The following is an 18,399-nucleotide window of genomic DNA, read 5'->3' as shown; positions in this document are numbered from 1 at the left end:
GGCATGTTGGAGTTTATCATTGCAGCTGTTGTGCCAGTCCATCTCACTGAGGGTCTCCCTTACCCTCACTGGCCTGCAATTTCATCAAACATGGTGTCCTCCTCTAGTGATTGATCCCCCCGATGACATGTCAAAGCGAGCTAGACAATGTTCTGTTGTGATCCATAAGGTTTTCACTGGCTACCTTTGGGAAGCTGATTGCCAGGCTTTTCCTTCTAGTCTGCTTTTTAGTCTGGAAGCTCCACTGAAACCTGTCCACCATGGGTGACCCTGCTGGTATTTGAAATAACAGTAGCACAGCTTCCAGCATCACAGCAACATGCAAACCACCACAGTACACAAACTGACAGGTAGGTGGTGGTCTGATAGATATTGTTAACATAAACGAAGAATCTCTGGGGTCCTCAGTTATTTTTAAGAGCATGAAAACTTCCTGAGAACTGCTGTGATAGCGGAGAAGCGCGTGAGCTCTGAAGCTGCACTGCCTGGATTTGATTCTTGGCTTTGCTACTAATTGTAACTTTTGACAAGTTACTTAAATTCTCTGTTTCCTTGTGTGTAAAATGGGGCTGATAGTACTAGGAAGAATTTTTTTGATGATGAATAAATTAAGAGATATAAAGTACTTACAACAGTGCGTGGAACATGGTATGCCTTGGATAAGTATTAACTCTTACTGTTCTTATTTCCATGAAAAATGAGGATTTTGCTCTCAAATCTTCTGCCCATACCCATCCCAATGCTTTCCCCCTCCCCATTATCAATATTGTTGTTTAAGTCAGTGTTTAATATATATTATGTAACCATGTAGACATTTTTCACTAATTGCTATGTAGTATATGGGTGGGTTGGGTTATATTTTCATTACATTTTCTTGCACAACTATTGCTTTTCCTTTAATTAGTAGGTATCTTTTTTGTTTTAATTAATTTTTAAACTAACTTACTATATAATTCATCCCCAAACTTTGACAGAATTGAAAAATGGAAGAGTCTGCTGGTTCTTTTTTTCCCCCTTGGCATCCTCTGTCCTCTTTCTTTCTAGCTTGGTTGTACTCTGTACAGCTGCCATTTCCTGACTTATTTTCACCATTATTGGTAATTTTTTTCTCTTTTTTGGACCCTTGTTTTCTTGATGCCATATCTTTCTCTTTCTTGGTTTATTACCTCATTTTTCTGGAGCCTCTGCATATCTGATGAAGTTTATTCTGCCAGCACATTTGAATTATCATTTGTCTTGATATAGAAATCTAGATTGGACATATTTTCCATAAAAATTCTGAAGGTATTATTCCATTATATTTTGGCTTACAGAGTTGAAGTCCTATTCTAATAACTAATTCAACAAGTATTTTGATTCTTGATCCTTTGTGTGGCCTAATTTTTCATTCTGGAATCTCTATTCCTGGTGTTAAAAAATCTCATGGTGGAGACAGAAAGGGCCACATAAACTAGAAACTACATCAACCTGAGACTGGAAGAACTAGATGGTGCCCGGCTACCACCGATCACTGCCCTAACAGGGAACACAACAGAGAATCCCTGATGGAGCAGGAGAACAGTGGGATGCAGATCTCAGATTCTCACAAAAAGATCAGACTTAATGGTCTGACTGAGACTAGAGGGACTGTGGAGGTCATGGTCTTCGGACTCTTTGTTAGCCCAAGACCGGAACCATTCCTGAAGCCAACTTCCCAGACGGGGAGTGGACTGGACTATATGAGATGGTGAGAAGTGAGCTGCTTGGCTCAAGTAGACACATGAGACTATGTGGGCAACTCCTGTCTGAGAGAAGGAAGAGGGGGACAGGAGCTGGTTGAATGGGTATGGGGAGTACAGGGTGGAGAGAAGGAATGTGCTGTTTCATTAGGGGGAGAGCAGCTAGGAGTACATAGCAAGGTGTGTATGACTTTTTGTATGAGAAACTGACTTGATTTATAAACTTTCACTTAAAGCACAATAAATAAATAATTTTAAGAAATCTCATGGTGGAATGTCATCATGGATTGTTGAGGACATTGTCATTTCATTGATGTTTTCTTTGTGTCGTAGTATCTCTTGTGTTTTATGTTCTGTTTGCTGCCTGATTACTTTAGACTCTGTATCATGCTCAAAGGTTTCTCCAAATGCCTGGTGATTTTGGGACTGTCTGTTCATATTTAAATGTGAAGCACTCTAAAAACCTGATTGGGAGTTCATTGTGCACAGATAGGACTTGTTGACTGGTGGATTTCTACATAAGATGATAGGCCACTTTTTTCATTGGGAGAATCTTTTCTCTTGGGCAGGTCTGTTTTCCCTGAAAGGAATTACTGAAGATATAAACGTAACACCTGGAAGTTGAATGTGTATAAACGGCTGGAAGTCTCACTGTCCATTGTGAAAATTTGCCCAAACCCTGTTTTTGGTACAGGACCTTAGGTCTGCCCTCAGCTGTATTCGGAGTCCTACCTAGCATCCAGAATCTCTGTGTTCCCTCTAAAATGTGAAGACCCTTTCTTTTTTGTGGAGAGGATCTGTAGGTCCACATGCTCCTGATACAGTTTCACCATTCCTCTGGTTTTGAGCCCTACGCTGTACCCCTGTTATTTCAAAAGAACCTGATAATTTCAATACCTGAACCTTTATTGGGGGTCCTGCAGCAGATCTAGAAGTCCCTGGGTGGCACAGACGGTTAAGCACTCGACTGTTAACCTAAAGGTTGGTGATTCGAACCCATCCAGAGGCACCTTGGAAGAAAGGCCCAGCGATCTGCTTTTGGAAGTTCACAGCCATAAAAACCCTGTGGAGCACTGTTCTGCTCTGCAACACATAGGATCTCCATGAGTCAGAAATGACTGACAGCAACTTAATAGTAGTAGGTAGCAGCAGGGGTGCTTGTTTTTGTTAGCAAACTGCCCTAAGGAGCCCCTTTGAATTTCAACTTTCTCTGGTCCTCCAAGTCAGTTTTTGTTGACATTCCATGTCTAATGTTGTATTTTCTCTCAAGGATATACATATGCACACACACATGCATATCATATGAATTTGTTGTTGTTGTTAGGTGCTGTCGAGTCAGTTCAGACTCATAGCAACCCTGTGTACAACAGAATGAAACACTGCCTGGTCCTGCGCCATCCTTACAATGGCTGTCATGCCTGAGCCCATTGTTGCAACCACTGTCTCAATCCATCTTGTCGAGGGTCTTCCTCTTTTTCGCTGGTCCCCTACTTTACCAAGCATGACATCCTTCTCAAGGGACTGGTCCCTCCCGATAAGATGTCCAAAGTATGTGAGATGTAATCCCGCCATCCTTGCCTCTAAGGAACATTTTGGTTGTACTTCTTCCAAGACAGATTTGTTCATTCTTTCGGCAGTCCATGATATATTCAGTATTCTTTGCCAACACCGCAATTCAAAGGCAGCACTTCTTTGGTCTTCCTTATTCATCGTCCAGCTTTCACACGCATATGAGGCGATTGAAAACACAATGGCCTGGGTCAGGTGTACCTTAGTCTTCAAGGTGACTTCTTTGCTTTAAAACACTTTAAAGAGGCCTTTTGTAGCAGATTTGCCCAGTGCAATGCGTCTTTTGACTTCTTGACTGTTGCTTCGTAGGTATTGATGATTGTGGATCCAAGCAAAATGAAATCCTTGACAACTCCAGTCTTTTCTCTGTTTAGCATGATGTTGCTTATTGGTCTAGCTGTGAGGAGTTTTGTTTTAAGTTGAGGCGTAATCCATACTGAAGGCCGTGGTCTTAGATCTTCATCAGTAAGTGCTTCAATTTCTCTTCACTTTCAGCAAGTAAGGCTGTGTCATCTGCATAACACAAGTTGTTAATGAGCCTTCCTCCAGTCCTGATGCCTGTATCTTCTTCATATAGTCCAGCTTCTCAGATTATTTGCTTAGCATACAGGTTGAATAGGTATGGTGAAAGGATACAACCCTGATGCACACCTTTCCTGACTTTAAACCACACGTTATCCCCTTGTTCTATTCGAACAACTGCGTCTTGATCTATGTACAGGTTCCTCATGAGCACAATTAAGTGTTCCGGAATTCCCATTCTTCGCAAAGTTATCCATAATTTATTATGATTCACATCATTGAATTCCTTTGCATAGTCAATAAAACACAGGTAAACATCTTTCTGGTTTTCTCTGCTTCCAGCCAGGATCTATGTGACACCATCATCTATGGTATCCCTCATTCCATGTCCTCTTCTGAATCTGGCTTGAATTTCTGGCAGTTCCCTGTTGAAATACTGCTGCAGCTGCTTTTGAATGATCTTCAGCAAAATTTTGCTTGTGTGTGATATTATTGTTTGATAATTTCCACATTGGATCACCTTTCTTGGGAGTAGGCATAAATATGGATCTCTTCCTTTTTTCCAGTTGGTTAGCCAGGTGTCTGTCTTCCAAATTTCTTGGCATAGACAAGTGAGTACTTCTAACACTGCATCCATTGGTGGAAACATCTCAATTGTTATTCTGTCAATTCGTGGAGCCTTGTTTTTTGCCAGTGCCTCCAGTGCAGCTTGGATTTCTTCCTTCAGTATCGCCGCTTCCTGATCATATGCTATCTCCTGAAATGGTTGAACGTTGACCAGTTCTTTTGGTATAGTGACTCTTTTTCTTTTAGTGCTTCATGTGTTGTTTAATGTTTTCCCTGTAGAATCCTTCAATATTGCATTTTGAAGCTTGAATTTTTTCTTCAATTCTTCCAGCTTGAGAAATACCAAGCGTGTTCTTCCCTTTTGGTTTTCTAACTTTAGGTTTTTGCACATGTCATTATAATACTTTACTTTGTCTTCCCCAGCCACCCTTTGAAATCTTCTATTCAGTTCTTTTACTTCATTAATTTTTCCTTTCACTTTAGCTACTTGACATTCAAGAGCGAGTCTTTCTGACATCCATTTTGGTCTTTTCTTTCTCTCCTGTCTTAATGACCTCTGACTTTCTTCATGTATGATGTCCTTGATGTCATTCCACAGTTACTCTGGTCTTCAGTCATTAATGTTCAATATGTCAAACCTGTTCTTGAGACGGTCTCTAAATTTAGGTGGGGTATGCTTAAGGTCATACTTTGGCTCTTGTGGACTTGTTCTAATTTTCTTCAGTTTCCACTTGAACTTGCATATGAGCAATTGTTGGTCTGTTCCACAGTTGGCCCTCGGTCTTGTTCTGACCAATGATATGGAGCTTTTCCATCATCTCTTTCCACAGATGTCGTCGACCTGATTATTGTGTATTCCCTCTGGCGAGGTCCACCTGTTATGTTGCAAATACCTTTTTTTCATATGACTTTACTCTCATTAAAAGAATTACTCAAATATACAGTTCTAGCATATGGCATTGTTAAAAAAAAAAAAGGGATTTTTTTATGAATAAATTTTCTAGATAAGTAAACAGTAATTCTTTTTTTATTTTAGTTATAATTTTCTAAATTATATTTTATACTTTCTAGGTTTGTAATATAGACTTAAATTCTTTGTATGAAAAATGGTATTTTCTGTTAAACTTGGGCAGTTTTTATTAACAAATCAGTGGTATCCTTTGACCTTCTGAGACATGCTTCTATTGTAAATACCCTGGATGGCTTTACTGTTTTCATTGGTTCTTATCCTTTTTCTTGCCTTTCTCAACAAAGTCTTTGAATACATGAATAAAAAACATTTTTAGATAGTTACATTTCTAATTTACTGAAATGTTCTGCAGTGAGTACTAGTAGAACATTTTATTTTTTATTAAGTATGAGAACCTATAAAGCAGTTGCTGTCAGGGTGATTCCGACTCATGGCGACCCCATTTGTACAAGGTAGAACTGCAGGTCATGGGGTTTCATGGCTGTGACCTTTCGGAAGCAGATCGCCAGGACTTTCCTCTAAGGTGCCTCTGGTTGGGTTCAAACTGCTAACCTTTCTGTTAGTAGCTGAGTACTTGACTGTTTACGCCACCCGTGAGCTCCTAAGAATGTATATGCTGAAATAATTCATTTATTTTCTCTACTTCCCCCTTTTTGGAAAGAAAACACTTAAGAGGAAGAATCGAAGGGAAATGGCTCTCTATCTTTCCTCCACTAATCTTGTTTTCATTCTTGAATATCACACCAACCACATAAATGATCCACCCAACATCATGGCTTCTCAGTTCCTCGACTTCTGTAGCTCCAGTGACCTTTTTCTCTCCTCTACCTCAGCCATCCACCATATGGCCATTTGCTAGCTTATTACCTGTTCTTCCTGCATTTCATCCTTCCAGTTCACAGCAGCAGTTCTTTTCATCTCATCGAAACCTCCAAACTATTGATCTTGCCACATTCTCACTGTCCACTACTGACTTATCCCTTACCCAGTGTAGATTACATGGTCTAATAGGATAAATTTTTCTTGCAAATACTTTTCTACAAGTTTTAAAAAATTTAGGTAAAGATATTATTCATACACATAGTTTGAAGAATCAGTACTGTATGTTTTCAGATTTTTACTCTAGACTGTAATCTGCCCACCTTTCGTTTCCCTGCCCCGCCTCCCTGGCATCAGCCCCTAGAAGTTTTTGATATGTGGAAGGAATGTTGTTGACTGACTGACACAGTTCACAAGACTCATTCAAACAAAGCATTAAAAAGGCTTTTTAAGTGTTTCTTGTACTTTGTGTATGTTTATTGTTCTCGTTCTCCATCAGGAAGTAGAGAAAAAACAAGTTTGACTAGGGAATCTTATCATTTGTTTTAAGCAACATTTCAAAGTTCTCTAAATTCCTAGGTCGTCAAACCTACCCCTACCATGTTCAAATATGAGTACAAAAAACATTCAGAGTAAATTTTATGAGTTTGGGATAATTCTTTTCTCTGTATCTCATATAGATAAGAACTGACCAGGGGCTTTTTATAAATATCATGTGTCATTATGTCATAAAGGTTTACATCATCAACCATTTGAATTCAGAATGTTCTGTTATTATGTAACAGAGAATTTGCTTTATGAATGTATGTAATAAGTTTGTGAACAGATCATCAAACATGGCTTCAAGATTTTAACTGATTTCCCTCCCTTTGATACCTTAACAAGAGGTAATGTTTTTACTTTACTTTTGCTTGTTGATGTATTTTTTTATATGCACGTAAATGGAAAGTAATAGTGATAATTTATATTTTCGCAAGTTAGATTATAGCATTTCAAATAAAAGGAAGTAGAAATTCTACCCGAATAAGTTGTTGCTCTGCATAGTTTCTTACTTTTTGAAGATGAAGCACATAGTCATTAGCATTTCAGTATCCACTGGGCAGAGCATTTTATTTGTCATTATACACATTAAAATTATCAGAAACTCCAAGTAAGTGGCAGTATGTTTGAGGTCTAAATAATAAAGGAGAAAAAAAGCTGGATAGGGAACCTAATCAGTAATTACTTTATAGGTGAACACAGCTCTTAAATTTTATATGATTTGCATTTATGTGACACTTCTATCTTTGCTAGTATAAATTTTATTTCTCAGTCTTTCCTAAGAGTTCCTGTACATTGACCACCTAATTACTTGACTTTGTATTTGAAGTGAATGACTAACTTTTGGCTCTAAGGAAGTAAGGGTTCCCCAAGCCCTGTGAAATCAGGAAAATTTAGCAGGGGAGAGCCAAAGGAGAAAGGGTAATGTGAGAGTGGATATCTGAGCTACTACGAAACTTCTGTCTTTTGTTCTGGCCTTCTGGGAAAGAAGGCTTGTATGGACTGGAGTGAGTAACAAGGCTAGCTTGGATCAGCTAGGTGTGCTGAGGTTTACAAACAACAAAGGCATCATGCAGATGACTTTCATTGGATGCTTTTAGTACAACCTTGGGTAAAGCTTCAAAGAGGGAGGTTCCTCCTGCCCCATCTTCAGGATTCAGTGCTTTCTTAGGGTCTCCATATAGTCTCTTAGGCAGACGTCTCCTAAGTGTTTTTTGTGCTAAACTTCCTTTCCCTTTCAAATTAATTGACTGTAAGGTTATGAAAGCGAGTCCTTAAGTCCTGTAGAAAGAATGTTTTTATGAGTTGTTTAACTCCCAAATATTCAGAAATGTGTTTTGGTTTGAAATTCAGTGGTCATAGGCCCGGAGTATAGAAACTATGTTTGCTTTGTTTTGTAATACCATCTATGTCTCTGTACTTTAACAGGGCAGTCCTCTACTGTATCGAAATGTTAATTCATTAAGAGAGCAAATATCTGCCTTCCAGACAGCTTTTCACTCCATAAAGGAAAATGAGAAAATGGCTGACTGCCCTGAATTTTCAGAGGCAGAGAGAGAGTTCGAGACCGCAGACTTCAGTAGTGAGTAGAAAGAATTCGTCAATTTTGACTTCAGTATTTATGCAGACAAACTCCTAAGATATAAAAAAGATTTAGTTCCACAATGTCACACTGTAAGGTTGCAGAGCAGAGGTTGCAAATTAGTTCTACAATTTATTTTTAAATGGAGCCTAACATTTAAAATTTTGGATGTTTCACACAAAAATGTGGATTCCTGGTTTCTCTTGAAAAAAAGCTGGTATCTGGCATTCCTGACCCAGCATTCCCATGTGGCCATAATTAAGGTTTGGATTTTTGGATGTCAGAGCTGATTACCTCATTTCAGATTTAGAATAGGACATGTAGCAAATTGGAATTTACAGCCCTTAATTTTTAGAGGAGTATTTTTACATCGTCAAGCGTTTATATGAAAACCAAATACCCAACCCTGATATTATAAACAAATACATCTAATCTGATTTTTAATTGTGTGCCACATTTTTTATCATAACCTTTAGATTGTATTTTTTTAATAGCCACTTTTGATTTTTGAATCACAAAGCATTTTAAACATTAGAATTAAAGAAAATCTTGATATTACTGTAGTCATCATAACCATTTCTCTGATTCTTTACGCTCCTAAGATTCCAAACAGATGATGTAAGATTCCAAGTGATTTTGTTTCGACTTCTTGACTCCATCTTCAGATACACTTTTCAGACCTACTGTGTGCAGTGCATTGTCAGTCAAGACAAACCAGATGCACCACTTCTAGAGGACATTACCCATTTGGATGTACTCATTTGTAGTTAGTCATGTACCTAGTTTTCAATTTTTACCTGGATTTTAAAATACATTATTTTATTGACATCATTATTGTAATTCTGTAAAGAACTAAGATCTATTTTTGTATAGGAAGAACTAAAACACATTCAAAATCATACACAATCAAAGCAGAACGAGTATGAGAGCATAGCCACATCCTTTAAAATGTTTAAAATAGAAGGTTTCAGTATAAATTTAAAAATACAAAGATAAATACCATACAGGAAGTGCAAATGTGTTTTAGTATATTTTGCACATTTCGAAGTCTGAAAAACTTAATCCTGATAATTTATTAAGTAGTCATGTTTCTTGCTTTTCGGCAAGATTTTATTTTTGAATACAAAAATTACTCGATTTTTCTTTTCATTTTTAAGTATTTAGATGCAAGCACTCAATTTTACTAAAATTATGATGTACAAAATTTTAAAGTGATATTGTAAAAGAAAACGTTTGTGCCCATATTATTTTTGTTTTGCATATATAGTCAAAAAAGACGGTGTTAGTGTCCAGCAGCAGTCTGGCTTCTCTGCGAAGCTACCATCCAAACGTCGGAGAATATCCTATCAGAGCAACTCTGATGAAAATCTGACTGATGCTGAAAAAAAAGGAAATGATCTCCAGTTGTTCAATACTGATACTTTTCCCAGTACAGCTAGAACGTGCTCTGTTGAGACTTCACCTGCAGATCTTTCTGAGGTAATTCACTTACTTAAAACATAGGAAAATGGAGCTTTGGTTTTCTGCTTCAGCAGTTTTAAGATTGCCAGGGCCTCTTTTCAGTTATGGTACCTTGTACTGCCATACTGTATGTAGGTAGGGTTTTAAGTTATGTACATGTTGGTGGGTATTTTTCCAAGATTACCTAAGATGATAGCCAGTGTGAATTTTACAGAGTTTGGAGGAAAATGATTCATTTTGAAGATCCTGGACCTTCACTAAAATATAAATTGGGGGAGCTAGTTCTCCATAACTGACTTTTCCTGCTTCATTCTCTTGGTTCTGGCTTGATAGAATAGCTTCCCATTTCTCCAGTAGTGAGAGGAGGCACTTAATGCCCTTAAAAGTTGGGACTTTTTTTCCTGTACTTTCTGTGTTACAGAGATCCAATACATGTCCTATTGACCTTATTTGGACTGGCATAATAAATATTTTTTTTTTTATTCTAGCCGTTAGTTTTTTTCCTGTCCTAGCTATTGATGTCTTTTGTTGTTTGAGTAGTAATTTTATACCACTTTTCTTTATTTTGCCAATTTCATCTTTACAGGGCAGCCATTAACACCTTTTTAGTAGAAAGACTTCAAGTAGTAAGGCAACAAAAAATGTGTCTTTTAAGCTTTTCCTGGGGAACTGAGAATTGTTTTGTACAGGATATTTGGGATACAATTATAATAAATACTCTCGTTAGACTTCTGCATACTTTTATAATGGTTAGCTAGATAATGAAAGTGATGGACGGACTTAACATCAGATTTTTTTCCCCGAGATAATTGGTCATCCTTACTCAAATTGTTTTTTTTTTTTTTACTCAAATTGTGAAAGGTATCAAGAATACTATAAATAAAAAAATATAACACAATTTATCCTTTAATTTTCTTCCCCAAGAAATCTGGACCTGGTTTATCACAGCCTGGGTGGTTAGTTGAAGAGTGTCTTCCACTTTCAGATCTCGCAGAGGCTCCAAGTGGTAAGTATTTAGTTTTTTCTTAGTACCTGTGCCAGTTCCCCCATCAAAACATTCATTCAGTAGATATTTATAGTGGGTGTACCTATATGCTAAAATTTCAGAAAACTAAAATGAATAAAACTGTTTCCTACTTTTTTAGGAGCTCATGGTCTAGTAGAAATATTTCTGAATTCTTATGAGATAGAACATTTTTGTTTTTAAACTGCTGTCTTAAGATTTAGTAAAATATTTTCAAGCTGATAGAATCTCATAAAGAATAGGACCTATGAACATGTTAACAGGTGTATTTTGTTACAGAAACACTACCCATGATTTTTTGGGGGCGGGGTGGGTGGGGTTTGTAAGTGTGTGAAGAGAGTTTTAGGTCCTGAGAAAATGAAAGATGTCAGAAGCAAATCTTCTGGTCCTCTCACCACAAAACCCTCCTGCATCTCTGTACAAGCGTATTCTCTGCTTTTCTTCCTACTGTAGTAGATTCTCAGTGTTCTTATCTAAGACCAGCCGCTTCATTATGGGCTGATTCCCATCACTTCCTCCCTTTCCAGACCCTTGTGTCCAAATTGTTGCCTCGCTTTTCTAAATTGTTAACTTTTCATATTTACATACTACAGTATGGTGCGTTATCACCCATCTTAAACTTCCCTTGACCCAGGATTTCCTTCCAGCCATAACTCCATTTCATTGCTCTCCTCTGAAGCAAAACTCCACTTAAGAGCAGGCTGTACTCTGTCTACTTGCCTCCTATTCTTTGTTGAACCAGCTCCAAACAGGCCTTGGTAACCAATGCCTCCTCACTGCCATCCCAGTAGTTAGTTTAAGTATATTCCTCCTCTTGATGTCTCAGCAGCATTATAGACAGAGTTGACTATGCCCTCCTGTAAAAAACATTTTCTTCACTGCGCTTTGGCACATCCTTTTCCTGTTTTCCCTTCTATCACTGGCTATTTTCTCTTTGTGTATTTTCCTTGTTCCTTTTCTGTCCTGACCTTTAAACATTTGAATGCCCCTGGGTTCGGTGCTTGGACCTTTTTTTTCTCTACACGCATTCTCTAAGTGATTCCAACATTCTTATAACCATTTAAGTGCTGTTGACTTCAAAACTGAAGTATTTGTCTTCAGCCTCTTCTCTGAACTCTAGACTTAAATACCCAGCTGCTTTCTTGATCTCCATTTGGATGTTTAATGAGCATCTCAAACTTCACATACTTAAACAAATCTTGGTTTATTTTTCCTTCCCCAACCTGCTGATCACTATTTTCTTCATCTTAGTAAATGACACCTTATTGCTTGGGCCAAAAATCCTCGGAGTTACCTTGAATCCTCTCCCTTTCAAATTAAACTTCCATTCTCATTAACAAATGCTGCTGGCACCATCTTCAAAACTTATCAAATGTCTAGTCAGCTCTCACTTCCTACACTGCTCTCAGTGTGGTCCAGGCTACCATCATCTCTTGCTTGGATTGATTTGCATACCCTCTTGATTTCCCTGGCTTCGGGGTTTTTTACCCTTGGCTCACCCTCCCTTATAGTCTCCTCACCCCTTCTCACCCTTGCATGCTGAGATGTCTCTGACTCCAGCAATAAAACTAGTTATTATTCAGTGCTTAGCTCAGGTTGGTTTCATGGTATAAGTAACAAGTTTCATATGAATAGGGGCAGACAGCTGTGTATAGCTGAATGCTGCTTTTAAAATGTAAGCCACACTATGTCACTTCCTTTCTCAAAATCCTTCATTGGCTTCCCATCATACTTAGAATAATATCAAGAGTCTGTACCATTTCTTCTAGGCCTCACATGATCTAGTCCTTAGTCATCTCTTAGCTTATTTCTTTGCTCTCTTCCAACTACACTCGCCTTATACCTCTTCCTGCCTCAGGTCTTTGTACTTGGCTTCTTTTTGCATGGCTTGCTTATTTACTTCATTCAGATGTTTATCAGGAAGCTGTCCCTGGCTACCTTATACCCTATGCCCTTATCCCTGCATTATTTTCCTTAATAGTACTTAATACTAGTTGCATTATGTGTGTGTGTTTATATATAAACTGGAGCCCTGATGGCACAGTGGTTAAGTGCTTGACTGCTAACCAAAAGATCAGTAGTTTGAATCCAACTCCTGTTCCCTGAAAACCCTGTAGCACAGTTCTTCTCTGTCTTATAGGGTATGTATGAGTTGGAATCAACTCAATGGCAATGGTTTTTTTCTTTTTTTATGTGTATATATATATATATATATAATTTAACTTTTTATTTTGAAGTAATTGTAGATTCATGTGCAGTTGTAAGAAGTAACATAGAGACCCAGATAATTTTCTTCACCCAATTTCCTCCAGTAGAAACGTAACTATAGTACAGTATCACAAGCAGAAAATTGACATTGGTATATAGTCCATTGATTTTTTTCCCAGATTTTACCAGGCTTACATGCATTAGTTTATTTGAGTATTAAATTCCATGCAGTTTTATCACATATGTAGATTTAGGTGATCACACCATAGTCGGGATATAGAGTGTTCCATCAGAAGGATCCTTTGTGCTACCCTTTGATAGCCACAGCTACCTCCCTCCTTTTCTGCCCTTTCTGGTATTATGTTTTATATTGTCTGTTTGTTGGAGAAAGACGTGGGGCTTTGTCTGTTTTGTTCACTGTCGAATCTCCAGCACTTAGGAGAGTGTCTGTCAAATAATAGGTAGCAGATACACACTTGTTAAATGAATCACTCATTCAGAAGACAGTGTTCCCTTGTGGGAAAACCCTGTCTTATATTTGGGCACATAGAATATGTGAATTTTTTGATTTGATATTCTTTTTCCTCACCACTTCTCGTCCTTGCATACTGAGATGTCTTTGACTCCAGCAATAAAACTAGTCATGATTCAGTGCTTAGCTCAGGTTAGTTTCATGGTGTAACAAGCTTCATATGACTAGGGGCAGACCAACTGTTTATAGCTGATTCCTGCATGTCTTCTTGTAATCTCTCACCCATATTTCCATAGGAGCCAAAAATTCCTCTGAATAATCAGATTTGAATGAAAAAATGTGATCAATGTCATTTCTCTGTCTTCTGTTTATTTTTCCAGATAAAATCCTAGGTGGTGCTCTCTAAGCAGGATTCATTAGGGTTGAATTTCTTAATAGCATATTGTCATCACTGCAAATACGTGATGTTTTAATCTAGAACTAACTGATTTGAAGACCCTTCGCCTCTCATGATTACATGTTTATTTTGAAGGAATCAAGCTTGCTGACCATGTAGAGGGCAAAGGATCATGTGGTGCTGTTTCACAGAAAAAGCCGTTGGAGGACAGACTGAGGGAAGCAGTGAACACAGACACAGCTCCTGACGTCAGGTCACCAGTTACTTCAGTATGCAAGAAGGACATTGCATCCTCTGAGACCTTTGCACTTCGTTCAGTTCTGAAAAAACCCTCTGTTAGGTTGTTTCCAGAAAGCTTACAGGTAGGTATAGAGCTACATTTCCTAAAGCAAATTGAATAGAAGTCCATTTTGCATCAGAGCAGTACCTCTAAAATGTTATGCAATATGTCAAACTGATGTAAAAGTAAATGTCTCATCTGCATTTTTTCTTCCCTTTTTTCATTTATAAGACTGAGATTATTTCTTTTTGTTCTGTTCTAACTCGGTATGCTTATGTAGTATGCAGTATTTAATATAAGTAGACTATAGTTTATAAAGGGCTTATAATTATTAATGTGTTGATCTGTTATCTATTTCTACCCAGAATATTTAGTTTTAGAAACACCTTTTTTTCAGACATGCTCCTTTCTCTAAACTCAGTATAAGAAAAGAGTAAATTGACGGAACTAACTGGCATTTATTGAGTGCTTTCTGTTTGACAGTTCTGGTGTATATTATGTACATTAGCACATTTATTCCTAGCAGTGGTCCTCCAAGAAAGTTATTAACCTCATCGTATGTAAACTTAGGTTTGTAGGTTTTTAAATGTACCCAGATAGGTCTCATGTTAAAATCCGTGACAGACTATACAATACTTGAAAAGTTAAGAGTACGAGTTCTGAGTCAAAGTCCCTGTTCTCAAATTCTACCTCTGAAATTTAGTAGCTGGGTACATTATTTATCCCCTTTGTGCCCCAGTTGCCTCATCTATAAAAAGATAATATTAGTAATTACAGGGTAATTTGAGCAAATGGGAAAATATATAAAACTAGCACCAATGCCTGCCTTATCAAAAGTACAATTTCTTTTTTTAATCTGTAAAAATTTTCACATATAACTATGCCTACAGATTTGTTTCAGAAGCCATTATCTTCCATCTATATGGGTAATGAATGGTAGTTGCTGTAAATGAGTTAGCGATTTTTCTGGTTAGAGAGCTGTCTTGGATCTCTAAAACACACAGCACTATTCATTCATATCTTGTTTGTTAGGCTCTCGCCTCAAAGACATCATCTTAATGATGCATACAACTCTTATTGGTTAACAGTAGTACATAGCAGATATCACAGAGCAAACATCAAGGCTTGCCGCTAGAATCAGGTGAAACCAATATCTTTTTACTAAGCTAGCCAAAATTTGTAGGTGTACAAAACTGTAGTTATTTGTCAACTTTCATGGCTGTTTTAATTAAAAATAAACATGAACTTTGTTTTTTATAAGTTAGCTTATCTCACAAATATTGGCGTGTGCATTTTCCTGGACAGGAAAGTGAACTGACTTGGGAGATAGATGATTAAGATTTTTTTTGGAGCAAGACTGCTTCTTAGAGAAGGCACTGTTCTTGCAGTGGGTGTGATGGAGAAAACGAATTGAGGGCAAGCTGCTCGGGGGTTTAGGTTGGAGTTGGACAAGTAGGTGATAGTAAAAAAGTAACTTTGATCCAGTCCACAACTGTGCTCTCTCCTGCTGCACTCCACAGGCCAGGTGTTTGGGCTGCCCTGACTTTTTCTGCAGGATTTACACTATCTCTTCCTTACAAATTTGCCAATTCTATAACCTCCCATTGGAGGAGCACAGAGGGACAAATGCTACCTTCTTTTCTTGTTCCTTCCTGAAGAATATAGGAATATAACAGGAGGTTTAAATATACTTAGAAAAGGAGTAGTTTCCATCTTTTTAAAAGACAAAACCCTCTATGATACCATTTACCTATTTGGTTTTTTTCTTGTTTTAGTTCAGTTCTTATATACCTCATACCACGTACATAGTTTACCTGATCTGGCACCATATTATCATGCACTATAATTCTACTTACTTACATTTTCCTTAACTTCGTTTGCCAGATCAGTTGATGAGGGAACGAATTCTAGGTCACATTTATGGATTTCTGTTCTTTTAATATAGTTAACCTACTTCTTGTTTATGGCTAATATCATAGTCTTTTAAGCCGGAATAATTATGAAAGTAAAGGTAATTTCTAATACTGTAATATCTGCCCTTGGGGGAGAAAATCAAAATTGGCATTCTTAATGAATACCCAAAAAAAAAAACAAACCCACTGCCATCGAGTCGATTCTGACTTACAGCGAACGTATAGGACAGAGTAGAACTGCCCCATAGGGTTTCCAAGGAGCACTGATGGATTTGAACTGCTGACCTTTTGGTTAGCAGCCGAGCTCTTTACTACTATGCCACCAGGGCTCCTTTTTAATGAATAAGTATGTATATATCTATTGATGTATATATTGTTAATTACGTTGTTAGGAGCACTGTGACAACCTCTGTGATGATGGGACTCATCCAAGCTTCATCTCAAATCTTAGAAACGATTGCAAAGAACAAAAAGCAGGTGAGAAATTCATGTTAGTTTTTAAGCCTGAGTTTATCATTTTCTTGTTTAAAAAAAAAAAAAACCCCGATATAAATGGAATTATCTGCTAATGCCTTGGTGCTTCTGAAATTACCTGGGAATGAAGAACATTTAGGAAGGATAGAATCTCTTTGAAGAATCTTGTTTAATCTTCTGACAATAGTAGTTTCTGCCAGATGATAACAGAATTGGCCTAGCCATATCATCTATCCATTTTGGCTTAGTAGTGACACTTGTAAAGGAAATTTATATTCTAATTTTGTACTCTTCAAATACTCATGCAAAATTTAGTTTAAAATCTATTAAAAAATAAAACAGTTGCCATGGAGTAGATTCTGACTAATGGCAATTCCATGTGTGTCCATAGGGCTTTCAATGGCTAACTTTTCAGAAACAGTAGATTGCCAGACCGTTCTTCCAAGATACCTCTGGATAGACTCAAACCTCCAGCCTTTCAGTTTGCAGCATAGCCCTTAACTGTGACACAGAGACAATCTACTTAAAAAAAATCTGTTACCACACTTTAATTAGAAATATTGCTTATCTTTTCCATTTTTAGTATTCTTTATAAATTCTGAATTTTTTATTTTACAAATAATAGCAGAATATAATCTTATTGTAAAATTTTTACGTATGCCTTTTATGCTTAATTATTTTTTAATGTAGTCTCATTTATTATCTATAGAACATCAAGAAAATCATAAAGTACCAGCCTTTCTAAATGTAAGGAAGAGGAAGAGAGTTACTTTTGGAGAGGACCTAAGCCCTGAAGTGTTTGATGAATCATTGCCAGCAAATACTCCATTGCAAAAAGGAGGAACACCTGTTCGTAAAAAGGATTTGAGTGGTACCATCCCTCTGGGACTTGAGCACTCACCAGTTCCTGAGCAGTTACCTCAACCAAATTTTGATGACAAGGGGGAGAATCTTGTAAGTGTGAAAAATGTGGAAAAAACTTATTTGTATTTTTATCAGACCTCACCTATTTTGCATGAGCAATAATTATACTTTGAAATCTTGAAATGGTGTTTCATGGTATAAATTAATGTATTTCTCTATTTAGGTTTTTTTTTTTTTACCCCTGTTTACAAACAGTACTTCCATGAATCTTTGTCCATAGCATATTTCATGGAACCCAAATGCTGTTGATTTTAAGATGTGCCATTGTTTTATGTATCACTAAGAAAAAATGCTGAAAATTAAACTATGACATACCATGAATTATAAGATGTACTCAGATTTCAGAGATGTTAAATTGTGAAAGAACAACCATATTAGAAATGAAATAATATAAATAAATTCAAACTCTGGGTTTTTTTTTCCCCCTAAGATAAATTTTTACAATTGGAATTAATGGGTTAAAGAATATGAACATTTTCCTACTTTTTGGTACATATTGCCAAATTACCATCCAGAAAGTATGTACTAATTTGGACTCACAGCAATATAAATTAGTTTACCATACCTTTGTAAAACCATGGGTATTAACTGGAAAATATTTCAATAGATTAATAGAACAAAAGAATGATTGGAAAAATTTAAGTTTATTAATGAGATTTGAACATTTTATAACATGCTGATAGGCCATTTGAATTTCTCTTGAGAATTGCCTATAAATGTTCCTTTTGGGATAAACATTCCTTCTCTCTCTTACTGGTGTACTTTGAAATAAGAGTCTTCCAATTTCAGATAAGATGTAGTTATAGGAACCTAATTAACACTCCCACTTGAAATAACCTAAACACCAGAGAAGATACATGAGACAGCGACTCTCAAGGCATTGAACGTCAGGAAGCATAAGGCAGTAATCCCTGAAAGAGGGGTAACAAATGAGGTGAGCCTCACAGTTAGCCCCCACT

At 37.1% G+C, this 18,399-nt stretch overlaps 1 protein-coding gene across 2 annotated transcripts in view; it reads left to right on the top strand.

Moving 5' to 3' along the window:
• CDCA2 (cell division cycle associated 2) overlaps window positions 1-18,399 on the top strand; it is a 44,745-nt gene that overhangs the window by 7,006 nt on the left and 19,340 nt on the right. For both annotated transcript variants that reach the window (XM_010592362.3, XM_010592361.3), the window contains exons 5-10: window positions 8,134-8,287; window positions 9,555-9,766; window positions 10,673-10,754; window positions 13,985-14,211; window positions 16,435-16,519; window positions 17,226-17,470. In XM_010592362.3, the coding sequence (XP_010590664.1) occupies window positions 8,134-8,287; window positions 9,555-9,766; window positions 10,673-10,754; window positions 13,985-14,211; window positions 16,435-16,519; window positions 17,226-17,470 (1,005 nt within the window). The remainder of the gene's footprint in view (window positions 1-8,133; window positions 8,288-9,554; window positions 9,767-10,672; window positions 10,755-13,984; window positions 14,212-16,434; window positions 16,520-17,225; window positions 17,471-18,399) is intronic.

Source organism: Loxodonta africana, chromosome 19 (assembly GCF_030014295.1).
Source record: "Loxodonta africana isolate mLoxAfr1 chromosome 19, mLoxAfr1.hap2, whole genome shotgun sequence".
NCBI lineage: Eukaryota > Metazoa > Chordata > Mammalia > Proboscidea > Elephantidae > Loxodonta > Loxodonta africana.
This window is presented reverse-complemented; position numbering and strand designations above follow the sequence as displayed.